Raw genomic sequence first — 26,361 nt, forward strand, 5'->3', positions numbered from 1 at the left:
ATTTTAAAAATAAATGCGTAAGCAAAAAGATATTATAAAATGAGATACGTGTTTTAATTTTTTTTTTTAAACGCGCATCTCTATCAATAAAGGTTGTCAAAGAATTAAAGAATCCTAAAATAATCATTTCACCATCGAAATTTCAAAGCATAGTTGGTCGAATTTTTTATTTCAGCTTAATGATAAGTTTGTGCTACACCCATATGTTGGCTCCAGTTAGTCCATACAAGAATGATTAAAGATATAGTTTCAGCAACTTTCAATCATCGCTAAACCTTTTCCATTGGTATCACACCTTAAAGAGAGAAAATTGGACCTAACTCAAGTATAAGTCCTGTAATATGTTTATAAACACTCATAGAAATACCACAGAAAATAATTCATTTTAGAGACAAAAGAGATTTTTTTTTTTTTTCTTTCGATAAATAGTTGAGCTGGTTTTCTTGAGTCTGGAGACAGAACGAAAAATGAAAGGAGATTATAGAAAACTTGTTACGCCGGAGGTGTTACTTATACAGGTGGGGAGAAATGCGTAAATCCTCTCCCTACCTTCCTTTTTAGTTTAATGTTGTTCCAGATTTTTCGGGGGATAAGAGTACAGGGGGAGTAATTTTTAAGAGACAACGGCTCTTGATCATTTTGGTAGGCATATTAAATTATTTCTGAGGAAATAAAAAAATACAATCAAAATCAAATTTAAAAATTAAAATCAATTTCAAAGTATAAACTAAAACCGATGGCTTTTAAAAGTTCATTTAGCATGAATGGAATGCATTATGGTTAAAATGTTTTAGTTTTTCCGCAATATAATTTTTAAAAGAATTTTTTTTTTTCATTTACTTGCTTAGCAAGCTCTTATCATAGTTGTACGAAGCTCCAACATTTCATACTGAACCCCAATTTAAATGAAAAACCATTATTATGTTTTACTAATTTATATTTAATAGTTTTATTAGGCAAAAGGCTGGTTTGTGAGGGTTGATATAAACTTGTGGTACCCGGGCATAATCTATAAAGTCTTAAACATTAATTGGCTATTTAAAAATTAGGCAGGCTTAAGCTCATTTTCTTTTTCTTTTTTTAGGTTTCTATCAAAAAAAATAAAATAGTGGTAAACTCATATCAAAAGTATAAACTTAGTGTGAAGTGAATAACATAATTAGTATCAGAAACTACAAAGATCTAATATAGGTGTATGGTTTTGTGGATGTAGTGTATTTATGTATATCTTAGATGTATTATAGGTAAAGTAATGATTCAACCATTTATGCTTCTGCGAAGAAAGAAACTTTTTTTGTTAATCAGCGCAGTAATCCTTTTTCTTATACTTTTGGTTCCAAAAGTTCTTTTTACAAGTAACTCAATTGTTAATGCCTTCTTTGAAGATAGTCAAGCTTATTGCAATAAACCAACAGATGTTACTGGGAATGAAGGAAGTACTGTCTCAGGCTATGAGCTATTACAAGTTCAAATGATCATTAGACATGGTGATCGAGCTCCTATAGAACTAAATGCTTTACCAAATACAAGTCCTGTTTACATTCCATGTACTTTTCATAAACATCAGGCAGTAGCAACATATAGCACATTGCTACAAAGATTTCAAACAGTTATGAGTAAAAATCCATTTCTAGTAGTAAATAGTAAAAATACTGATTTAGTTGAAGAATCAGTTTATTGCAAAGGTGGTCAACTAACACCTCATGGTTACTTGCAACACTTATTCCTTGGTAAATATCTTAAATTAAAATATAAAGACTTTTTTGAAAATATTACTGTTGATAAAGATGTATTTGTAAAATCAACAGATGTTGCAAGGACTATTCAAAGTGCAGCTGCTTTGCTCTCAGAACTGTTCTTTGATAAAAAAATTGATAGCTTTATAAATATGTATGTTTACAGTGATCAAGTTACTGATGGTCATATGCTTTTAGATGAAAATAATCATAATTTGACTTGCCATAAATTGTCTGAATTAACAGAATCATTTGAAAAAGAATCAAATGTCTGGAAGACATTTACCAACAGACTGATGCCTATGATGAAAAGTATTGCAAAAACTCTTCATATTGAAAAAAAAGAAGTTCCACCAATCAATAGAATTGTAGATGTGTTATATTCACGTTTATGTCACAATCAAGGAATTCCTCGAGGTCCTAATGAAAAGCTTTCAGCAAAGATAGTGAAAGATGCTTTCAAAGCTGCGCATGAATACACATCTGTAAAACACAGTGCTGTTGCAGAGCACCAGTCTCTCTCCATTCTCTCACAGATGGCTAAGCATGCATTTGATATTATTGTAGGAAATACGCCAAAAAAGTTCGTACTTTTTTCTGGGCATGACTCCATGATTATTCCATTTCTTTTGCTATTAGATATCTATGATGGAAAATGGCCACCATATGCATCTAGAGTTGTTGTGGAGTTTTACATAAGAAGTAATGGATTGGCTTATAAAAGTGTAAAGCAGAAGATAGAAAACACATTTTTCAAAGTTCTATACAATGGTGTTATTGCAAAGAATATTAGTTTTTGTAAATCAGGTAATGATGAAATGCTTTGCTCACTACTTGACTTGTTAGATTATGTCTCTAATGGATTGTATACTGTACAGAGTAATGACTTAAGTACAAAGAGTATTCATGAATTGTTGTTTACCCGTATTAAACATATTTGTGTGTAATTAAAATTTAGTTAATTTTGAAATGAAATTCTATAGTCTTTTCTTTTGCTGTAGAATTCATATAGTATTTATATGTTCTTGAATATTTATTTGCTGAATTTGCTATTTTTTATTTTATTTCAGTTAGAATATTTTTATATGCATTTCGTTATGACCTACATTTGCCATGGGGATTCTTTATATTTGATCAAGTTAACTTTTTATATTCATGGAAATAATTTAAAAGTTTTTGATTTTGAATGTTATTTATTTTCATCAGTTGTTTAAATTCAATTAATAAAATCTCTTGCAAAGTTTAAGTGGCTTTTTTACTAGTTTTTAATCAAACTCTAATTGTCCAATCATTTTATTTGTATATTCCCCCACGTCCATGAAAGCGTAAAAGAGGTCCAAAAATATCAACCCTTAAATACCTTTTATATTAAATTAGCAAGGTATTAGAAGTTCAAGTGGCTTATGATTAAAAAAAAATATTATTCAAAACTTAAAAAATCACGAAAACGGATACTTTAACATTGTTCTTTGAAACACACGAGAAGGACGATCGTCATCATTTCGTCTCTTTAATGCTTATGCTTTTTTTTTTTTTTTTTTTTTTTTTTACTTTTATTTTTTTAGGCATTTCAATTGGTAGCTTGTTAGACATTTGTAATTAGAATTGAGAAAGAATTTTATTAAGATCAGGAATGACAAATAAACTGTAATCTTAGCGAAGAAATTTATGAAGAATTGGAGCGTGAAGAGCGAGAAATGATTTAGATTGAAAAAGAAAAAGATTGCACTTCTTGCACTTAAAAAAAGTCACCCAGAAATGACCCATTAGGATAGACTAATTAATTAGCCTGAATATACCTTTTAATATAGAAACACACTACAAAGTAAACTCAAGGATAAAATCGTTTAGATAAGTGGATCTAAATGATTTTATCCTTGAGTTTACTGTGTCGTTCGAACAATAAACTCAATTTAACTAGAAAAAGAACTTTAAATCTCATCAAATTGGAATTTTAGGCCAGATCGCTAGTTTAAAAAGATCTAAACGGAATTTTTAAGACATAACTAATTTTATGTGGTAAACAAGTTATTATTGAAATAATAACCTCTTAACTCCAAAGGTTTTATCTATCAAATAAAGTAGATCAATACAATAAAAAATTAAGTGGTAGTTATAACGCGACGATTATAATATTTCTCAAGAGAGTAGTAAATTGATAATTAGTTATAATTTATAACATTCTTCCAATCAATAAATTAGTTGTCCTCAAAATCCAAACCTTTGGGGCGCTTTCCGATTTCGTTGAGAACGTCTGGGAAAAGGTTGTACTTCTGGATGAGTTTCCATTTCAGATACCCTATCAAACAAGTTTTCTCGGTCTGTAATTAATGGTTTATTTAATTGTGGGGTATGCTCAGAGTGAACGGAATCCTCTTTGTCAGCATTTTCAGGATTAGGATAAGGGAGTTTTTTTTCTCCTTCTAATGGTGCTAAATCTTTAATTGATACAGTAGATTCTCGTCCGTTTGGATATTTGATGTGGGCGTACTGTGGTTCTGCTTCTATTAGTTGCACCTCTTCTACCAGGGGATCGTATTTACTAGATTGAAAGTGCTTCTTTACAAGTACTTTCCCTTGTTCTAATAACCAGGTTGGCATAGATTGTCCGTTCGTAGATCTCCGTGGAAAATTGCAGAAACTTTCGTGTGGTGTTGCATTTATTGCAGTACAGAGTAGAGAACGTATCGAATGTAAGGCATCTTGTAACACGATTTCCCAGTTTTCGACTGGTAGATTTTTCGATTTGAGGGCTAATGTTATTGATTTCCATATTATTCCGTTAAAGCGCTCTACTTGTCCGTTTCCTCTAGGGTTATAAGGTGTCGTTCTGCTCGTTGCAACGCCTCGAGTATGAAGGAAAGTACGTAGTTCCTCTGATGTTAGGTAGCTTCCTCTGTCAGAATGAACATAAGCAGGCATGCCAAATAACGAGAAATGATTCTTAAAACACTTTATTACCGATGAGGAAGAAGTATCAGGGCAAGCAAAAGCAAATGGGAATCGTGAGTATTCATCAATAATTGTAAAGATGTAACGATTTTTAGTTGATGTTGGAAGTGGGCCTTTAAAATCTATGTTAAGGCGTTCAAATGGTTGGGTTGCTTTTATAAGATGAGTACTGGGTGGTTTGTAGAATCGAGGTTTCAGTTCGCAGCAGGTAATGCACTGGTTTACGACACTTTTAATCTCTTCTATAGAGTATGGTAAGTTTTGACAGCGGACAAAATGGTTTATTCTTGTGATGCCTGGGTAGCAGAGAGCATTATGAAGCTCCTCTAATTTTACTTTATTGTTACTAATATACGAACAAAGTTAGCCTTCATTGTTTGATAATTTTTGAGTCAGTAAAGCGGAGCACGAGGAACGTGTTAAACAATCAGCTGCTTGGTTATACTTTCCTGGTCGATACTGTATGTCGTAGCTGTAGCAACCAAGTTCAGTACGCCATCGCATAATTTTATCGTTTTTAATTTTGCCTCGATGGTTCTGATCGAACATATACGAAACAGCTTGTTGGTCGGTTACTAAGGTAAAATGGCGTCCGGTCAAATAATGTTTCCACTTCCGAAGAGCTTCTACAATCGCGTATGCTTCTTTTTCAATAGCCGGTTGGTGCGTTTCATGTTGGTTTAGCTAATGATTTGTTTGATTTACACACTTTTGCAAAGTGTCCTCGTTTTTGACATTTGTGACATGTTGTTTCTTGAGCAGGACAAGCACTGCGTGGATGGCGATTGTTTCCACAAAAGTAGCACAGTTTTGTGGACGGAGGTGAAGTTAACTGATTATTAGTGTATTTTCTTGCATTATGAATTGCATTGATTTGGGGTACGCTAGATTGGTACTGTTCCGAGTGCTTTTGAGCAAGTTCTAATGAGCGTGCTTGGTCGAATGCCGATGTTAGTGTGAGTGTCGTGTTTTCCAGTAGCCTTTGACGTATTATGCTTGAGTTTAAGCCAGTGATAAACGCATCTCTAATAGACTCATCACAATAAACATCGGCTGTTACTGCTTTGAAGTTGCAATCTTTTGCAAGAGTTCGGAGAGCTTGTATAAATTCGTCTAGTGTTTCCCCAGCTTGTTGCTTACGTGTTGCTAATTGATGCCGAGTAAATATTTCGTTTTTTGGTTTAACGTACAACGATTTGAGAACGTCGATCGCATTTTCAAAAGATAGTGAATCGGATATATATTCATAAACAGTTGGTGATACAAAGTTTATTAATATTCTTAGCTTTTCGTCAGATGTAGATTCTGAAGATAAGAAAAAATTTTCGAGAGTTTTAAACCAGTGAGTCCATTCTTTACCTGATGTTGAAGAATTTGGATTCGCGTCAAATCTTTCAGGACGTAGATATTTCTCCATGAAAATTACTTCTTTTTTTTTTTTTTTTTTTTTTTTATTTTTTGATAGATAAATTGAAATAATAACCTCTTAACTCCAAAGGTTTTATCTATCAAATAAAGTAGATCAATACAATAAAAAATTAAATGGTAGTTATAACGCGACGATTATAATATTTCTCAAGAGAGTAGTAAATTGATAATTAGTTATAATTTATAACAATTATTTATATGTTGGAATAAACGTAATTGCAGCAAATTTATCTAACCTATACATTTTCCCTATTGAAGAGCTAATCATAATTTATAGGACTTCAGATCTCCCCATGTTTCTATTTCGCTGACGTAGCAAAACAAATTGCGATAATAAAAGATGGCATATTATGGAAAATTTGTTTGGAATCCATAAATCAGGTTATTTGTCTAGCGCAATCAACTAACTCTTTGTGGATTCAACATTATTCTATACTAGAGCACAATTTTCCTTATAGCTGCATAGTTTAAAGAAATGTAAGATGAAATTTTTAAATTTTTAAGATCTAGAGTGACAAGCTATCTATTACAAAAATCTAATGACAATACAAAAATCTAATGACAACACAAAAATCTAATGACAGCACAAAAATCCAGTGCTAGTAATAGAAAAATATAAATGTGTCTAGCTAATAAACTTCTTAAATCTGTATATTTCTAATTTAATTAGGTACTTAAGTGGTATTATCATTATTACCTTACTATTCAGAAATTTACTTGTAAAATTTGAGAACTTTTTTGATTGGTAGAATCTATTAGATGTTTATCCTATTCCAAGCATATCTGGAACAATCTATGGTAGGAAAGAGTGAGGGAAAGTTATCTGCCCCCCATAAAGTTGAAAATGTTTGATAAAAGTGTTTTGGAACTAAATGAATGCATTTTTTATGTGGTTTGTTTTGACAAACTATGTCCAAGCATCTAGAAATTTAGTTGAATGAAAGAGGTATATTTAACTATTTATTACTTATCATGTTTTAATAATTTACATTAAAATATCTAACTTACATTACTGAACTTTTATAAAAAAACTGCATTAAATCTCTTGTGGGGAAAAAGGACTAAAGAAATTTTGTTTGTTTTTTGTTTTTACTGTATTTTCTAAAAGTCATTAAAACTCATTCTATTGAGCTCATTGATTTATCAATCATTTATTGTGCAAAATACAATTTTAATTATTTTATTAAATGTAAACATTTCAATTGATGAATTAAATAATTTATTTGATATTTTTCCAATCATTTTTCTTTTTCTTTTTCTTTTTTTTTTTTTTTTCTTATTCTTCTTCCTTTCATGTTTTATTTTTTAGGGATCATGCCTAGAAAAAAGTGGAGATGGATATCTTTAGATGTTATATGGAATGCAGTTTGCAGCCTTAAAAGATAAAAAGTCATTTTAATGCAGGCCTTACAAAAAACCAAAATATGTCAATCTTAGGCAACTATAAAACCCAACTATCTTATGACACATTGTTAATTTTAAAGAAAAACTTTACTCTTGTTGTTAAGTTCTGCTACACACCTTAAACAAAATATAGCCACTGGAGAGATCAGTTGTTGGACCTATAAAGAGTACATTCAATGTTTCAGTTGATTCATGGATGCTTTGAATTGCAGTCAAATCAGTTTCTGTTTATCAACTTGTTTAGCTTGGCTGAATGGTCTTTGATAAAATGGCTCCATCAAGTTTATTATCAGGTTTCCAAACCAATAGAATTTGGCCCTTTATCAAGATATGTAAGCTAATATAGACTTCATGCTTGTGTATAGAAAACTAACTCCAGTTGAAATGCTGTTTTCTATTTTAGATATTTCAACTAATTCATTTTCTCATTTAAGAATACTTTTTTTTTTTTTCTCACCTTAATCATTGTTAATATGACCTGAAGTTATTCAAGACTACTGTTAAGGCAGAAATTTAAATGATAGAAGAAAACAAAAATTGACTGCCACATTGTCTCTTGAGTTAAAGAAATTACATTAAGATAATTTGATCAAATACAAAAGATATCATGTTCCTTAAAAATCAAAGCTAAAAAGTCATGTGAAAGTGACAATAGTCACTCTGACCTGATCTTTCTAACTCAGAAGACTCGACAACTAGTAGTGTGAAGGTATTGAAGAAGTTGTGAAAGATGATTGTGTTTTGTGAGTGTGAAAATTGTTTTTTGTTGTTGTTGAGGAACTAAGTGGATAAAAATTGTGATGTGGGAATTGAATTCTTACAAAAAATGAGAAAATGAAACTCATATCTTTAAGACTGCACAAAGAAGAGAGTTATTTAAATGTGAAATAAACCTTATGCTTTTTAATTTGATATAAAAAATATGTAAGTAGCGAAAAATAAAATAAAATAGCATATTTATTCCAAAATATTTTCAATCATGCTTTTACAGATGAGTATGAATAGTTTAAATTTTTTTGCATTTTACAGTGACCTATGATTTACTAATAGTATTAAAAACAAAAGTTAAGTGGCTAATGACTTTTCCTCAAAGTAGGAGCAGATATTAAAGGTGGTGTAAAGTATTTAGCAACATTAAGCTAGATACAACTTCATACTATAAGTAAAAAAGTTTTGAAGTTGGGTTGGATAAACAGAAGTATTCCAAAGACAATCTGATAATCATATAGTTAAGATGTGAATGAGTCACATTTTCAATGGTTAAAATGTGTTTTTTTATCTTTGAGGCTATCCATTGAAAGTAACAGAAGCCCTTTATAAATGGATACAAGTATTTGTGCCAATCTATCTGTTTAAGTTAGGATTAGTATACCAATTTTTTTAAATATCAGTATAAATATCAAAAAAATTTTTCTTTGATCTTAACTTTCAAAAATCTTTATTTTGTTTGATGTAAACTTTCAGAAATTACATCTGGTGCACTTTATTTTTGGAGAACTACTTTCTCATTGACTACTTTTGTTTGCTGCTAACTTTATTAGGCATTGAAAGTTCTACGATCTTTAAGACCACATTAGAATTTAAATGTTAGTATCATTAAAGTAAAATTAAATTAAAGTTTTACATAAAAGACCAAATAATATCCTATTGTGCTACTTTAATTTAAATTAATATTTGAAAAAAGAAAAGTTAACTTTAAAAAAGAAAAAGTTAACTAACTTTTATTCATTTTTCTGTTTGCTTCCAGGTCAAAAGTAACGTTTAAAATTACATTAACATCTGATCCAAAATTACCTTACAAAGTGTAAGTTTAAGCTTTTAAAAGTTTATTTTTATGAATGCATACATACATATGTATATGTGTATATATATATATATATATATATATATATATATATATATATATATATATATATATATATATATATATTTAGTTTAAATGTACCAGAGGATACTCCATTCACTGCAGTACTTAGGTTTGCAGCAGAAGAGGTTTGTTGTTATTATTTCGTTTTATTTTATGAAGGTTTGTTGCATAATAACTTCAATTTTAGTGTGAATTCACATTCACATCAACATAGTGCGTGAATGTTACAAGTATAAGTGCTTCCTGTGTCCCTTTAAAGTTTTATGATTTAACTTATTTTTTCTATTATTTTTAAGTAATGCAAACTCATGATAATTTTTACTTTTTTAGTTTAATGTACCACCAGCAACAAGTGCTATTATTACCAACGGTAAGAGTTTGAAATTTTATATTTACTTATAAGTATCATTTTTATTTTCAATTTCCTTTACTTTGGATTGGCCTAACCCTTCTTTAACTCTTTCTTTAGATGGAATTGGTATAAACCCGGCCCAAAGTGCAGGTAGGATATTTTTTAGAATTATTATAAGTGTAGCATTTATTTTCTGTCATTTTTTCTGAATTATTAGAAACATTTTTTCGATTTATTGTTGTACAATTTCTTTTATTTGTCGTTTATTATTATTTATCAGTTTTTTAATTTTTTTAGGAAATGTATTTTTAAAACACGGACAAGAGCTGCGCCTCATACCACGCGATAGAGTAGGAATGCTGTAGAACTGATATAATAGAAATAAATATATTTAAGTAGCTGCAATTGATTTTTTGATTTTCTAATTTTTTAACCTTTTCAAATGTTTTATTATCGGTTGTGTAAATATGTAATGAAAATATCTTCACTAGATATGTCACAACTGGTCAAAGGTATTTTAACACTTAAGAAATTTCGGAAAATCAATTTGTCCTTATTTTGTATATGGGAAAAATTTTAGTCTCATCGCACCTATATTTCAGGATTTACGCCAAATGTAATATTGACTTTTTGCGTTTTTTAGTGTATTAAGTCTACAATTTGTGTACTAAACGAGTGCAAGTGTCATAATGAGCTTAGAAAATAATTTCCATAGGGGTATAACGTGCTTGTAATTGATTCGTAGAATAATGTTATCATGCAAATATGTTTAGAATAAATCATGTCTAAAAATAGGAACTGTGTTATATGATATACAGGTGACTCATGCTTGTAATTGTCGTTTTTCTGTTTTAGTACCATTTGGGTACATTGTTTTATAAGTTGTTTTATAAATTTTTGTTTTATAAATTCTACGAATCAATTACACGCACGCTATTGCTTACAAAATATGAAGGGTGCAAGCGAAAAACAGGAAAGTTCAATTTTTATCTTGCAGAGAAAAATTCAGATTTAAATCAAAATCCCGTAAAAGAAATACATCTTCATTTAAAAACTTATTAATTAATTAAGGAACGGTCTGTTCTAGTTCTCTTGGAGTATACGTGAATGGTCTTGAATGGGGTATCATTTTGTTGTGTGTAACTATAAAGTTGCACATTATTTAGTTTAAGATGTCTATTTTCAAAGTAGTATTCGTTTTTTTTTATATTATTTATTCAAATAATTACTTTGTGCATTAAAATAAGTAAAACATTTTTTGATTTAATATTTCAATTTGTAGGCAATTATATATTTTTTAAAATGGATTTTTTTCAATCATTTTTTGTCAAGTTCACCCTTTAACTCGCCATTCCCTCCATCCTTTCCAGTATCCTTCTTCCTTTCGTTTTTTCATATGATGATGGCGGACGTTTTATGATTTAGACTAAAGATTTTACCTGCAAAGTTATAAATAAATGTTTTTATGTTTTATAAAGTGATTCAGACATAGAGAAAATACAAAAAGTTCAAGTTTTTTCTTTATTTCAAATAAAAAGTTGTTTTTGTGAAAATTTAAGATTGATGAGAAAGCAAGCCCTTCCTTGTGTAGTACTTATCTTAAGCCTTTAGAAAATAGGTTGTCGCATGATAGCTCCCAATCAAAGTGTCATGAGATCATGCAGGCTTTTCAAGAGAACATGCAGGCTCATCTGTTCAAGATGCAATAGTGGCAGAGCAGATGGCATCCAATATCATCGCAAGCAAGGACGTATCTCCCTAAAGTACAATTCGGCAAAAATAACAGGAGGACCTCTTCATCCAATTACACCAGGAAAAATCAGTTACATAAAATCATTTAAAATGAAGCTGTAAATATTTAACTCAAACTTAATATTGAATGATATTTATTGAATGATATTTATTGAATGATATTTTTTAAGAGATACTGATTTTGTCAATTAAAAAAAAAAACACATTTTTACTTTGAGTTTAAAAATTAGATAAAGATATTGAAATTCAAATTTTTCAAAACAATTTTGTTGAAAATATATTTTTTACAGGTCCAAGCCGTGCTATGGTACTCTTCAGCATTGAATATCCAACACTTCATCAATATCCAAATGAACACTGGATTATCAAATTACAAAATAAAAAATTGGTGAGAACTGTAAACCAAACCAGGAGATTGACTGATTTTTTCACCTCCATCGAAATTAAAACCTATAATGGAAAAACAGTTTTAAGCACAAGTCACTTGGTTGTTCACTGCAAAAATTTATCAAGTGTTGCAAATCAGGTTGTTTGGTCACGAGCGATTGCAGGCAGCTATATAGTAAGGCTTGACATCGATGGTGGAAAGAGTTTTTTAAAGTTTTGCATCAACATTGTTGATGTTTTCTCAGGAGAGGAAGCTGACAAAAACAAAGAAAAACTCCTCATTACCTAAACACTTCAAAAAATACAAAAGTGAAAAAGCAAATTCTTGTAGCGGTTTAAGAAGATCTGACAGAGAATCAGTTAAATATTTACCAGATCTGGTCATTAGTTAATGCAAACGCACAGAAATTGAATGTGGCTTGTGATATGAAGGTTACCAAGATTATTAGCAGACTTCATGTACATTCAAGGATGCGCCCATGAACTTGATGCAAGATTGACTCAAATAACCTTTCTTGTTGAGGAAACTTCCAAACCCTAAGTTCAATCAATTAAGGAGTGTTTAGGCCAAAGTTCAAATGTTTGGGAATGTTCACCAGTCCGTCATCACTGGCCCAGAAAACACCCTGTTCTCGGATATCATTCCACTGATGGAGCTACATCTTCTACCGGGTATCGTTAACCACCCATACAAGATCCTCAAAGCTGACCAGATGCTGATAATTGGCCAGTTGCACTTCACATTAAACCAATTCCCAATCATGGAGGGGAGTTCGAAGGAAACCAATGTCGAAAACTGCTCAACAATGTGGACACTCGGCAACAACATAATGAAGAAGTTTCTGTTTTTAATGTTTTTTGGCATAATTGACACTTTTAAAAAAGTTTAGTTTAGTTATCAAATCATGCTTTGGAATCGCACTGGAAGTAGACTACGCAAACAAAATTGATCAGTTCAAGATATAATTTTGGCAACCCAAAAGGGTAGCATAAAGTTCATACAATGATATATTGTGTCAAGGGCTTCATCAATCGCAAACAATCTCTGCTAGGACTCTTCAGTGAACAGGCAGTTGAAACTGCACACCAGGACTTACATTTACACGGGTCAAACTTTAAAAGAGACAAAAACCACTCAGAATATATAAGTAGGTTATTGAACTGCATTTTGGACTTAAAAAATAGGCATCTTTAAAATTTCGCGAACAAAATTTATCAACTTAATTGTAGAAAATACTTTTAAGAAGTTACGCTAGTTTTTTTTTTAAAGATAATTAAGAACTTTTTAGTCTATTAATTAAGAAAGATACTTAAGAATTGTGTAACTGTTGTTAACCACAGAACAAAATCCTTTCTGATCAAAGAAAACTTTTTTTGTGTGTAGATTCATTTAAAAAATTTTTATTTCAAGAATTACAGGATTTTTCAACTTTCCAAAGTTCGAGAAACATGTTTTTTTTTTACTTTATTGTAAAAAAATGTATCCAGTTTTTAAAAGAAGAAGCAAGATTTTTAAATAATTAGATGATAAAAGAAGCATTTTTAAAGTTTTTGTTATACTACTAAACAAAAAATGGGTCAAAATGTTTGACATCTGTGATGTAATTTGAGTGCCTTAAATTATCCTTAAAGTAGTATCAAAATAGTATTTTAGGGTTTCAAACATGAAAAAAGAAAGTTTATTAAATATGATTTTGTAGCCAAAACAAAGGATTTTTGTTTTAATTAATTTTCAGTCTTTAACATTAAAATGGTAATGGTAATGAAATTTTTTTAATATAAAAATTGTCGGTATATTACTATATGTATATATAATTGTTATCACTATGACACTGATATCAAGAGAGCATTTTTAACAGAGAGGTTTCTTGATGATAGTTGCAAAAAATGCAAAAAGGTAAGACTACATTTGCAATTAATCCTGAAATATAGATGCAATCAGGCTGAAATTTTACCCACATATTGATGCACCTACTAGGTGTATTGCCACCAAGTTTTATTGATTTTCTACAGTGGTTCAGATTTTAGAATCACTTTTAATTGACACATGATGTTGTTAAAATTATACTTTACTGAAAGATTCAAAAGCAGTTTTTTTCTGCGAACGAAAATAAAATATTTCAAAACTTGCATTAAGGGATCCTCGGATGTATATACAATCACCCCACATAGTTGGCACTCTCGGGTCATAAAAAGTCACTTAGCAGATGGAGGGGGAGGCATTTTTTAGGGGAAAACGGGAACCAATTGAAAGATGTTATCTTTTACGTTTGTATCTTTAATATTTTATTTCAGCCAAAGAAAAACTCCATGATGTACATTTTAATGTTAAAAAGAAACTTAGAAGATAATTAGTAAGAAAAAAAACTTCTTTATTTTTTAAATGTTTTAGCGATTTAGCCCACTCTGTATTATAACTTTTAGTCGATTGTACAGTAATAGATTAAAGTTGTCGGTTTGAAAAATATGGTGACTAAACTGTGACAAAGAAAAATCACTGGAAAATTAGAACTGGGAAGTAATTTACTTTTGTCTTTAGGAGTGTGAGTGTAAAGAAAAGCTGAAACTTCTTCATCTACTTTTCTAAAGTAATTTAAAGCTTGCGTATTCCATGTTGGGAGGTGTCCAGTTAGATTTTAAGTGGAGCGGTTGCCTATGTTTTTCTGAAGGATTCTTACTATAGCAGTGTTGTCGCAGAAGCGTTTAAAGTTGTTAATGCTGGAGATATATATGTGATTAGATGTGTGTGTTGCAGTTGATAGGAAACTTAATTCTCTAGTTAAAAGTTATTTTTCGTCATCAGACAGATTATATTTAGAGATGTCAGTTACGAGTTTGTGTGTAGAGGTCAGCCGATTTTGATTTTTAGGCAGAGATTAAACGTTTGTATTGTCTTGTATTTCTTACTTGAGTAAGAATAAACTTTTTATTGTAATTGGTTGATTGTTTCGGAGCACTATAGACGGGCATAAAGGTTTTTTTGGTTATGGTTCTAAATTCACAACTTTTAAATGATCAAAGGAAATTAGGATTAAATTACAACTTTATCCATATCCTCCAATTTGTAGCCTAAATCTCAAAATTTTAGCCTATTTTAATGTTTATATTTTAAATCTTGACATTTGTAAGTGTGTTAGAGTTCTTCTACTGACTGTTCGGTGTAATGTCATTTGTCTGATTGTTCGGTGTAATGTTATTTGTCTGGGTGTTCGGTGTAATTGTATAAAGATATTTCTAGCTCGGGTCAGTCTTCGTTTTAAAATTAACATTTCTATAGGTTCTATAATTCGTGTATACTATACTTTAACTTTCCAATTGATCAAATTTTGGTATAATTTTTTAAAAAGAAGTGGAACACGGCAGATGTTGGATGTTAAATAAGCTATGCCGAGTCGATGATACTGTTAAAATGATTGAAAAGGTTGGAGATTTAGATTAATTTGTTGTTGTGAACATCAAAATAAAATCAGCGGTGTTTATGGTTTCCAAGTTTTGGGTTAACCGTTTCAGTTAGCACATCCGGTTATTACACTTTGTGAAGTTTCTTCTGAATCCAAGGATAAGAAAAGAAAAGATCATAAAAGGGGAGCATCCATTACCTAAGAAAAAGAGAGCGAGCTTGAAGGTCTGTAAATCTGTAATTTCTTGAATCCAGAAATTGAGTTTTTTTTGGCCCTTACCAACTTTTCTATCATTTTAACAGTATCATCGACTCGGCATAGCTTATTTAACATCCAACATCTACCGTGTTCCACTCCTTTTTAAAAAAAATTATACCAAAATTTGATCAATTGGAAAGTTAAAGTATAGTAAACGACCACACTGACTGAGTGTAACCGATTGTATGTCCCGTTCATTTGGACATACAATCGGTAACACTCAGTCAGTGTGGTCGTTTGACGTAGTAAATTTGTAAGTTCTTAAGGCTGCTGGAGCTGTTTTTCAATTAAAGTCGTATTCTGAAAGATTCACATAAAAATTAGTTCTATAATTCTAGGTGCTCTTCTCACATAGTTAGGGGAAGTGGGGGGCAAATCCGTATATGGAGGCATAACCGTTTTTAAAGATTTTCCTTTAGAAAATGTTATCTTATATGGCAAAAAATATATCATGCGTCGGTAAAACAGTTTCCTTCATTTCGCTTATGTCAAAAAGAGTGCCTGGTTGGTTTCTGAGAAGTTGTGCATAAAAATGTTTATTTTGATAAAAATATTATATTTACATCATATTTTTCCAGACCTTTCTTTTGAGGATTAAGCAATATTTGATTTTAGTGTTAAACATGTGTTATCAGCATTATTTCATCAAGTGAAAACCATTTTTGATATCAACATAACCTAATATACAAGCTATGAAACTGTATTCTTTCTAAAAACTGTCCTCCGGTGCAAAATCGCATAGACGCACAGGAGGCACAACCGCATACTTTTGATATTTATCATAGTTAGATAATTACGAATGACAATAATTACAATCGTCACACTTGAAAGTGTTCATGTAAAAACTTGAATAGAAATAGTTTTGTTTTGAGAAGTTGGAAATTAGATTTCGTATTTTTTTATTTAACTTTTATTAATGAGTTTTTGATTAAAATATAAAGCAAAGAGTATAAATCGATATCTTGTTACATTTATGTATATCTGGTGATTATTATACTACTATATATTATAGGTATATAACTATGCATTTCTTAATTTTAATTCATTACTATTATTATTATTATTATTATTATTATTATTACTATTATTATTATTATTATTATTCTTATCATTATTATTATTATTATTATTATTATTATTATTATTATTATTATTATTCTTATCATTATTATCATTATTATTATTATTATCATTATTATTATTATATTTTTTCCTTTGATAGAGAACGTAAGAAATGATATTAATAACTTGGTATTTTTTGAATTATTATTTTAACCATATAGTTACTTAATATGGTTAGAAAATACAAACGTCTTACAAATCGACAATCCTGAGAAGAAAATTCCATGAAAGCAGTTTTTGAATCAGTAATGAAGAAGGAAATGGAGTATAAGAAGGAATGGTAGGCTACCAGTGGGCAAAAAAGTTTCTAAAACGTAATCCTGGTATTTCTTTGCGTATGCCAGAGGAAACCTCTGGAGCCTGAGCGATTGGAATTTAACCGACCCGCTGTGAACCCGTCTTTGAACTATTGACTAAAAGCATAGATGAAAATAATACAACTTTAAATAATGTATGTAATGTTGACAGGAATTTCCTCAGTACAAAAAAAAGTGTCAAAAGTAATTGCAAAGAGGGGTAGAAAACAAGTTGGAACTCTAACATCAGCTGAATGAGGGAAAACAATAACAATCGAAATTTTCATGAGTGCCTCCAGTTTATACGTGCCCCCCCCCCCCCCCTTGATCATTTTCCCCGTGTTAGAGCTCCCAAGAATGTAAATATTATCAAAAAAGCTCCTCCGGATGCTATTGCATCGTATCACCCTAACGGTTGGATGCAAACAGATTTATTTTTGAAGTGGTTCGAATATTTTCTGTCCTTTGTAATGCCTTCCAAAAAAAAAGCATGTACTGCCATTATTAGATGGTCATACAAAAAAATATGGAGTTCATAATGAAAGCAAGTGAAGATAATTTCACTGTTTGCTTCCCACCACATTCATAGCACCATTTAGTAGCAAGTATTCGAATGAAGTTTGTATTTGGTTGCGTACACATTATCCTAGAATTGTGACTGAATATCAGATTCCAGAACTGTTTGGAATAGCTTATATGAAATCTGCAAACATGTTGATGGCTGTAAATTGTTTTAGAAAGAAGGAAATAAATCCACTTAATCCTGAAGTTTTTTATGACAGGTCATTACCTGAGCTGCATTTTGCAACACCAAATCTAACCACCAAGTCTCAACCACAAACTATTTGACTGCAAGATGTATCCATGTATGTATCAGACATCTTGCTCTAAACCAGAAAGTTTGTCCTCGATATCTATGGCTTCTTTCACAATTGCTTCACCTGCAGAAAAGTATTTCGAATGAGAAAACTCAGTAACCTTGAAAACGATGCCGAAAAGGCAAAACAGCTATACCAGGGTTGCCACCGTTATTAAAGAACAAAATTCCCTGATTTTCCCTGATTTTTTCGCTAAAATTTCACTTTTTTCTCCCTAATTTTCCCTGATTTTTTACTAAAACTTTGCTTATCTCCCCCTGATATTTCCAGCATTCAAACACCCAAACTTAACTTCCAAACCAAACTTACTCATTAACCCCAGAGCATTTTTATCTCTAAAAAAACAGATACAATAATCCCCCAATGAGTAATGAACCAATCAATTTGTTTGAAAATTAAAATAAGTAATTAAATACTTCAATCAACATATGAAATTGTTTTTTGAAAAAAATATAAAAACTACAATACAATCCCATCAACTTGAACTCTGAAGGGATAGATAGATAGATATATATATATATATATATATATATATATATATATATATATATATATATATATATATATATATATATATATATATATATATATATATATATATATATATATATATATATAATGTGTGTGTGTGTGTATACATATATAAAAAGAAAAATATTTATTAGAAAACATTTCAAAACATTAAAGAAAAATTAAAAGTTCCCTGATTTTCCCTAATTTTTTCCAAAATCAACTATTTCCCCTGATTTTCCCTGATTGTATCTAAATTTCCCTGATTTCCCTGATTTGGTGGCAACCCTGTATACTCATCAGTTCATTCTATAAAGCGAAACTGGAAAAGCAAATGGTTCTAAAATTTAGAAAAAACAAAAATGCTCAAACAATTGCCAAGACTGTAGAAACAAAAAATGCTACACCTACAGAGATTGTAAGTATTTCGAATGAGAAAACTCAGACTGTAAATACAAAGAATGCCTAGACAGTATGCAAACGTGCAATAAAATCAGCAAACACTCTGAGCTGTGACAATTTTAAAGAAAATGTACCATAAAAAAGTGTAAACCCAACGATTTTTGTGAGGGTGCGGTTGTACGTCATAATGGGGACATAACCATTTTTTTCACTAAGTGTAATTTTTGTGTAATAGCATTTTCGAAAACCGTTTTACTTTTTTCTTAATTGCAGCAATTTAAAGCTTGATAATGTGGTTATTGAAATAAACTTTAAAAAAAAAATGTCGTTTTTATTTTCATATTTCATTAATCTAAACGTTATGGGGGCTGTTATGCCCCACTTCCCCTAATATTAATATAGTTCTAGTCTGAAGGTCTCAAAATTCTAGCCCATGTCAATATACGTTTTAAAATGACTTTTTAAAGTGAATTAGGTAACTGCTTGGTGAAATTCTACTCTAATTCCCAGAAAAACCTATGTCAATTTTCATTTTAAAATTGATATATGAAAAAAAAGTGATTTGAAGAATTTTACTGACTTGTCGGTGCAATTCTAGCCTAATTTTTAACCTTCCAGCCTGCGTCAATATTCGTATCAAATTAGTAAATCAAAGCGGATTAACTGCTCGGTGTAATTTTAACCTAATTCTCATATCTAGCCTGTGTCAATATTCGTTTTTAATTTGATATTTCTAAGTGTGTTAAAGTCCATCTACTGACTGCTCAGTATAATTCTAGCATGATTCTCAAACTTCTAATCTGGATCAATATTCGTTTTATACTTGATTATTTCTGCTATCAATTCTGGCCTGATTCTTAAAATTCTTACCTATGTTAATATTTGTTTTAAAATTGACTTTTCTGAGTATTTTATCTGTAAAAACAATTATTCACGCTGTATTTTTAATGACTTTAAATACAATTGAAAAAGAATAGCAGCTTAAACGTTTAAGTTCACTAGCCAACTTGATACGCAAAAGAATTAACAATTTATTCACCACCCATTTAACGGCTTTGTTTTGAAATGTGTGGGAATGTTGTTAAATTTTTTTAATCATTTTTCACATTTCTAAATTCGATCGTGGTAATGTACAATTCATAGATGAACAAATAGAAAATATATATAAAAATTACGTTAAAAAAAAACTAAATTGATCACTTAGTATCATTTGTTCCTATGAATGACAGGCAGAAGCAAAAATCATCAACCCATATTTTCCTTTGTTCTTCGATGCGATGTTCTTAACTCACTTTTACTAAACAGTTCAACTTCATCATCGTCATCTGATTGAACGTCTCTTAAGTTAACACTAATGTCACCATTAACAAATGCTGACGAAGTGTAAACAGCTGTAGTTTGTTGATTGTCTCTTCGTTCGTGTGGAGAATGTAAAGAATCTTCTTCATCATCGTTGTTCGAGACCAATAAACCCGTATTTTCTGAAGTTCGGGATCTTGATGTGAGGTAAACGTAACCATTACCCAAGCTAAAATTTCAAAGAAATTTTAAATTAAACATATAAAAGAATAATAGCACTTTTTATATTTAAAAAAAGTGTTGTTTAATGCTTTTAGCATTTGGTTGCTTTAAAGAACAAACTTCGTTAAAAGGCTCCAAGGCTATTAAAACAGAAAACTCTGAGCTATAATAAGAAATCATTTTATGTTTACAGTCGATAGCAAATGATTTATTACCGAAATTTACATGGATCGCTGTGGAGTAGTTGAACGAAGAGGGAATTCTACACCATCACCCATACTAAATAAAATGACTCAGGTCTAGAAACGATAATTAACCCATGCAGGTTTAGTGCTCATGAAACAACAATTAGGCACAAATTCTGTCAACTTGGTATTAGAAAAATGTTACTTTTTTTTGACATCTCAAGATAAAGAGCTTGTAAACAGTTCATTTACTTTAACAAAATATCTTTTAATCATTTAATTTGACCCAAAATGTTGACATAAAGAATAAAGTAACAGCAGTGATTAAGAACTAAACATAAACTAGAAATCATCGTTGCTAACTTAATAAAATAATGAATCTGTCCTCCTGTCGAACAAGAAAAAATCTATGCAATGTTGAACAAGAATAAATCAAAGTTCCCAAAGAATAACAACTTGCAATTAACAAAAAGTAAAAAAACTTACGTTGAAAAAATTGGTAAACACCATTTCCACTTAATGTTTCCAAAAACTTGTCGAATATTGTTCATAGTTCCAAGATTAAAGCCATCTTTGTCTGGCCCATAATGGAATAATGGAGCTCGAAAAGACTCTAAAATGAGTGAAATAAAAAGTGATTTTTTAAAATTTCCTTTGTTATAATTTACAAGACTACATGACTACTACTTTATACTTACCCAAGGTTGTTCTGTTTTTAGATAGCAAATACAAATGAAAGCCAAACAATGACCACAAACTGACAGAAAACATGGCAGAAACAAAGAATAGAAATAACACATGAAGATCGCTATTAGATTTTTTACTACTGTGAGCCTAAAACAAAAATCTGGGATCAACACATCATAAAACTTCACCTTCATAACAAAATGAAAATAATGTAAAAAAAAATTTAACATTTTAAACTAGTTACATATGAACATCTGACAGTATTTAACTGTACCTATCATCTATTTTAACAATACAAACAATGAATGACAATTTATTCACATTTGAAATGAAAATACCCAATCTTTTGTATTTTTATGTTTTATTAACTTTCCATGGGGTTTGTAAAAGTAGATTAATTTATAGCAGTAAATCAATATTCTGAGTTATTAATCCTGTTTCAGCAAAGCATTAAGAAAAATTAGACATTTTATCAATATAGAGGAGTTCATGAAAGGGTCTAAACTCAAAACTTATTAAAAAGAACACAGCTTGAGCCAATCTTTTTCTTAAAACCATTAGAAACTGACAATTAACAGAATCTCACCGTCCAGAATTGAATGAAATATTTAGCTGAGGATAGCGCCACATACATTGTAAATAATATTGCATAAAATAAGAAAAGTATGAAATATTTGTAATTTCCCCATCCAACACAATTGTTCACCCAAGGGCAATGATGGTCCATCTTCAATACACATCTTCAAAAATTAATAGATTATGTATTAATACATAGCTAACCTTAACTATGAAAAGGTTTAATTAAAATGGAACTGACAACTATGAACAAATCCTTAAATGTCTAGGTATCAAGATTTCAAAAGTTTTTTCCTTTAAATCCTAACAGATCCTAAGTTGATTTAAGATCAATTTAAATATTTAGATCATTTTTAAATAGCATTTTATGTTTTGTATTTTAGATTTGTTTAAAGAAGAAGACGAATTGAAATAAGAGATGTCTAACAACCTCTTTTTTGCATATTTAAGCTTAGCTTTGTACCCTAAATAACTGGGTACACCTGAGCATATAAATCTACAAGGGGTTTGCATATGCAGGTATACCCAAGTATTTAGCCTGTAGCTTTTTTTCTAGGTTCATGATAAAATCAACATCCTTATATTTACATTTTAGTTTTTGCTATACAAAAAAAATTAGAGTTCATAAAGTTAGCCAACTATACACGATAAAAGAAGACTGTACTCATATACATGTACTGAAGGGCTATGAAAGAGTTAGTTCCCTGTTGCTAAGAGCTCTGCAAATGTCTTCATTAAGTAAAGGTTGACTTTCTTGGTAAAGAATGAATTCTCCACTTTTCATCATTTCAACAGCAAAAGTTTCATTATGCACACAAAATTTAATGGAACTGGATTGCTGAATAGCTTCAGAATTAAAAGCGAAAAATTCATTTTTAACTGTTTACAAAAGGACACACATCTCAAACACTAATGAATATTTTGTTGTGTAATTTGGAGTAGATGTTGGTGACAGTAGTGCCAACTTTAAGATTTGTTCCGATCAGAAAAAAAAATTCAAATTCAAATTTCCTATTATCTTTTGCCCACAGTAGTAAATATATGGTGTTAATATATTTAAGATTTTTCAGAATAAAAAAATTTAAATGGTTTATTAAATGTTCAAAATTTTAAATTTTGAAAAAAGTTCATGTACATTTTTTATATCTTTCTGGCTTCTTCATTCAATATATCTTATGAAAAAGTAGCAGTCTTGTAAACAGCTTAAATTGTTTTACCAGTCCTTAACACATAGGTCCTCTAATAAGATGGAATTATCAAATAAATACTGACGCCCTAATAGTAGACACTAAATAGACTTGTGAATAGCTGATACTCTTGTCCAGTTGATAAGTTTGACTGAGCCTAAAACATTTTCAAGTGCTTTATATGGAGTATATGTTATTTGGCTTTCCTGTCTAACTTTACAAGTCTCAACAATTTAATTAATATTAAGAAGTCTATTTTGCTTGAAAAAAATGGTTATTAACTGTGGATGTTCTATAGAATTCTATTTATTTTTCATTTTCGTTTTTCATTTTAACATGACTTAAATGAAAGTTAAAAAATTAAATTAAGATGATTTAGTTGTTAGTAATGTTCTTTTTAAATACTTACATGACAAATTAAAAAATCATTTTTTATGGCAATATTAAAATAGCTGACTTTATGCTTTTAAATTAGATAGATGTAACAACTTATAATTGAGACCTTAGAGAAGCTGGTGTAAACCTGTTGGAAGTAATTCTGAGAAAATAGCAAAAGAAGTTGAACTGAAATTATAAATCAGATGATTATGTAAACTAATTTTATTTTAACAAATATTACTATACTATAAATAGTACACTTTTTGAGTAGTAGAGGAGATAGGCTGCATAAAATGTAGTTGGGAAAATTAGAAGGTTAGACCACTGTATCTTCCCACGCCTCATTTACAGTTTATGGCTTTTTTGGGAAGATGGTTATCTTTTAAATGAGGCATATTTAGTATTTCTTTATTAATCTTTTATTCTTTACCTCAATTAGGGAATTTTTCATGTATTTCTGCATATTTTCAACTATTACAAACAGCTGTTAAGAACCTCAAACTAAGTGTATAAAAGTCAGGATTTTAAAACATTTTAATCAGATCATTTATTTTATCACTAATTTAAGATATTTTTATGAAAACAATTTTTCTGCAAAAGCCAACAAAAACTATTTTCTATTTTAATTACAATCACATTTAAGAGTTTCATCTACTTCATTACAAATTGCAGTTCACTTTTCATATTAAGTAAGTAAAGTGCTAAGGACTATTAAGACAGGTCAATCACAATAAAAACTATAATTCACTTGCAACTAATTACATTTTAACTACACATTGTCTAATACTACTGAAACAAATAATATGTAATTAAAAGTATGGAGTTTGAAATGCAACTGAGTTTATTACTGCTTGAAATTTCAAATTGCTCTCAAATTAGTTTACAATCAGCTCAGCATTTATATGATACAGTTTTTGACTGGTGAGATAATAATTTAGGGATTTGTTTATAGTTAGTACCACCATTTTAAAAAACTTAATTCTTCCTTTAGGAATAACTGTGAATGATAACAGTCTTCCTTTTATTTTATAAATAGTATAAATAAGATTGAATATTTTTTGTAAATAACAAATATAAGTAAAATATCTTTATAACAAATTATAATGTTAAGAGTAGATTTTAACAATTCTTTATTCTTCTTGTAATGATTGATTTTATAAACACTATTGCTTTTTTTCTCTTATATACACATTTTTTCTTACCTTCCACACATAGTACAATGATGGGAACGGTCTGGCTTTATTATATAGCATTCTCCACAAAAACGTGCAGCTGACAAAAAAAGTTTATGATAAGTTCTCATCAATAATCAAGAATAAAAAGAAAAAAAAACACAGAAGAATAGATAAAACATACAGTTTGCAACAGCCCATGTTACAACAGGCAATTCCTTTGCAATCTCATTAACTACATCTTGTGGATTTTCCTAAAATATATATTTGTCAAAAAAGGGGCTAAATCTTTTAATAGTGCTTTAGGTTTTACTTTTAAAGTTTAAATAATAAAAATAGCAATTCTAAAAATTAAAAAAAAGCTTCATTTTAACTTACAGAATTCTCATATCGCTCAGAATCTTCTTTTGAAAAGAAAAACTGTAAAAAGGAATTATTAATCTTATATATTGGCAGAAATATAGAAATAATTTTATTTTTTACAACATTAAATGTTAAAACAATTTTTTTTTTTAAAAAAAAATGCCACTAAAAGCATATCACATGTATACTGTAAAAAATTTTAAAGATACACAGACACCTACTTGACTAGGTACAGATCCTGGTGGTGATAAAATTGATTTCCAATATGAATACATAAACATTACGAAGAATAGATGATAGAAAACCAAAAAAAATCCTGGTAGAAAGTCAAAAGATAGAAAACATGTTTGGCTAATTTATATCACTTAAGAAAATTTATAAAATCTTTTAGAATCAGTGAAACAGTTTTTTATTAATGGACTGTATATTCTAGACAAAAATTTTCCTTGAAGTATATCCAGAAGCAGAGAATGTCATATATTGATATTTTGGTACTACTAATGTTCCATTAAAGAATAAAAAGAGAATGGAGTGTACTCTTTATATTAATAAAATAGTGATATATTGTATACAATTTATAACAGTAATAAAGTGGTATAGCAAAACAGTGGAGCTTTAATTATAATCAGCTAAATTAAAATAATTAATCCAATTTTTAAAATAAAGTCTAAGAAAAAAAAGTCATTGCAATTATACTAAGTATTTTGGGTTTTAAACTACTAAATTTAAGTAATTACCTCTTTCAAGTTCATTGGTAATAGTATCTGGAGGATATAAAGTAGAAATAAAAACATAAATAATGAGAAGAGAAATAAAAAAAAACTGAATATTTAAAGTTAATATCAATGTGAGAAAATTTAACTGTAAAACTTAGAAGCTTAGGTTAGCCTTTTTACAGATTTTTTTTTTTAAAAAAAAAGATAAATTATCTTACCAACACATAAAATTACAACATAAGCAAAGTAAGACCAAACTACAATAGCATTAATAATTATTACTGGGAACCAGCCCAATGGTTTATAAATACAGGCAAACGCGTTTTTCCCTTTCCTCATTATATTTAAAAGCAATATATTGAGTTTTTTGTCTCATAAAATTAATTCGCTATGATAAAATACCAAGTGCGAAGAGAAATTTTATTTTTCTTTAATTTAATCCGTGGTCAGTAGAGAGAATTACAGCTTAAAGACGCAGTTACCGTTTTTAACTCAGTAAAAACAACACAGGAATAATAGTTTTGAGAACATATTTGATATAAAACTGACAAAAGATGTTTTTTTTTTAATATTTTGAATCAGAAATTGATAAGAAGAGGCAACAGCTAACTTATTAACATGTTTTAATAACTTTTTGTTTAATGAAAACGATTATATTCTTACAAAAAAGTTATAAAACGGTTCAAAAAGGTTTGACGCACAAAGGTTTTGATTTGAAAAAAATTGTACATCCAGTATATTTTAGATTTTATTTCGATTGAAAATCATGTCAATCTTTAGAAAGAAATAATAAAATGATGTTGATTGGTCTCTTATCTCCGAATTTTCATA

The 26,361-nt window shown here is 29.6% G+C and overlaps 4 protein-coding genes and 1 pseudogene across 6 annotated transcripts; 3 read left to right on the forward strand and 2 right to left on the reverse strand.

The window, feature by feature from the left end:
- The first annotated feature begins 620 nt into the window (after positions 1 to 620).
- LOC145197928 (counting factor 60-like) lies at positions 621 to 2,979 on the forward strand. Its single transcript, XM_080073965.2, has one exon. It carries the CDS (start codon positions 1,253 to 1,255, stop codon positions 2,681 to 2,683), a length of 1,431 nt encoding a protein of 476 aa, XP_079930091.2. The 5' UTR covers positions 621 to 1,252; the 3' UTR covers positions 2,684 to 2,979.
- A 2,379-nt stretch (positions 2,980 to 5,358) lies between these two features.
- Positions 5,359 to 6,105, reverse strand: LOC149891794 (uncharacterized). Its single transcript, XM_090078003.1, has one exon. It carries the CDS (start codon positions 6,103 to 6,105, stop codon positions 5,359 to 5,361), a length of 747 nt encoding a protein of 248 aa, XP_089934129.1.
- A 326-nt stretch (positions 6,106 to 6,431) lies between these two features.
- LOC149891795 (ubiquitin-fold modifier 1) lies at positions 6,432 to 10,144 on the forward strand. 2 transcript variants are annotated; one of them, XM_090079812.1, is made up of 6 exons: positions 6,432 to 6,593; positions 9,268 to 9,324; positions 9,455 to 9,512; positions 9,718 to 9,757; positions 9,857 to 9,889; positions 10,037 to 10,144. In XM_090079812.1, coding segments are annotated over exons 1-6 (258 nt in total). In that variant the 5' UTR covers positions 6,432 to 6,591; the 3' UTR covers positions 10,105 to 10,144. The 2 variants fall into 2 exon arrangements, with proteins under 2 accessions (XP_089935938.1, XP_089935939.1); XM_090079813.1 differs by lacking the exon at positions 6,432 to 6,593 and adding an exon at positions 7,060 to 7,852.
- A 7,096-nt stretch (positions 10,145 to 17,240) lies between these two features.
- Positions 17,241 to 17,919, forward strand: LOC149891796 (uncharacterized; annotated as a pseudogene).
- Positions 17,920 to 19,826: 1,907 nt separating this feature from the next.
- On the reverse strand, positions 19,827 to 25,962 carry LOC145189490 (palmitoyltransferase ZDHHC20-A-like). Of its 2 annotated transcripts, XM_090079451.1 has the most exons (11): positions 25,749 to 25,962; positions 25,552 to 25,578; positions 25,036 to 25,130; positions 24,830 to 24,871; positions 24,636 to 24,705; positions 24,482 to 24,551; positions 21,725 to 21,878; positions 21,150 to 21,285; positions 20,938 to 21,064; positions 20,482 to 20,545; positions 19,827 to 20,273 (listed from the first exon to the last, which is right to left on the reverse strand). In XM_090079451.1, the coding sequence occupies exons 1-10, from the start codon at positions 25,867 to 25,869 to the stop codon at positions 20,488 to 20,490; spliced, it is 900 nt and encodes a 299-aa protein (XP_089935577.1). In that variant the 5' UTR covers positions 25,870 to 25,962; the 3' UTR covers positions 19,827 to 20,273; positions 20,482 to 20,487. The 2 variants fall into 2 exon arrangements, with proteins under 2 accessions (XP_089935577.1, XP_089935576.1); XM_090079450.1 differs by lacking the exon at positions 20,482 to 20,545.
- Between the last annotated feature and the right edge of the window lie 399 nt (positions 25,963 to 26,361).

Source organism: Hydra viridissima, unplaced genomic scaffold (assembly GCF_058129835.1).
Source record: "Hydra viridissima isolate aposymbiotic clone 2 unplaced genomic scaffold, HvirCarnegie_v1 scaffold_2, whole genome shotgun sequence".
In the NCBI taxonomy this organism is placed as follows: Eukaryota; Metazoa; Cnidaria; class Hydrozoa; order Anthoathecata; family Hydridae; genus Hydra; species Hydra viridissima.

Excerpts from the sequence above, each read along its gene's own strand:
- LOC145197928 (XM_080073965.2), top strand. The coding sequence starts at position 1,253 with ATGATTCAACCATTTATGCTTCTGCGAAGAAAGAAACTTTTTTTGTTA.
- LOC149891794 (XM_090078003.1), bottom strand. The coding sequence starts at position 6,105 with ATGGAGAAATATCTACGTCCTGAAAGATTTGACGCGAATCCAAATTCT.
- LOC149891795 (XM_090079812.1), top strand. Across the intron at positions 9,325-9,454 it reads CCAAAATTACCTTACAAAGT|TTTAAATGTACCAGAGGATA; the intron begins GTAAGTTTAAGC and ends ATATATATTTAG. Across the intron at positions 9,890-10,036 it reads AAACCCGGCCCAAAGTGCAG|GAAATGTATTTTTAAAACAC; the intron begins GTAGGATATTTT and ends TAATTTTTTTAG.
- LOC145189490 (XM_090079450.1), bottom strand. The coding sequence starts at position 25,869 with ATGAGGAAAGGGAAAAACGCGTTTGCCTGTATTTATAAACCATTGGGC. Across the intron at positions 25,131-25,551 it reads TACCAATGAACTTGAAAGAG|GATTTTTTTTGGTTTTCTAT; the intron begins GTAATTACTTAA and ends ACTTTCTACCAG. Across the intron at positions 24,552-24,635 it reads AACATGGGCTGTTGCAAACT|CTGCACGTTTTTGTGGAGAA; the intron begins GTATGTTTTATC and ends TTTTTTTGTCAG.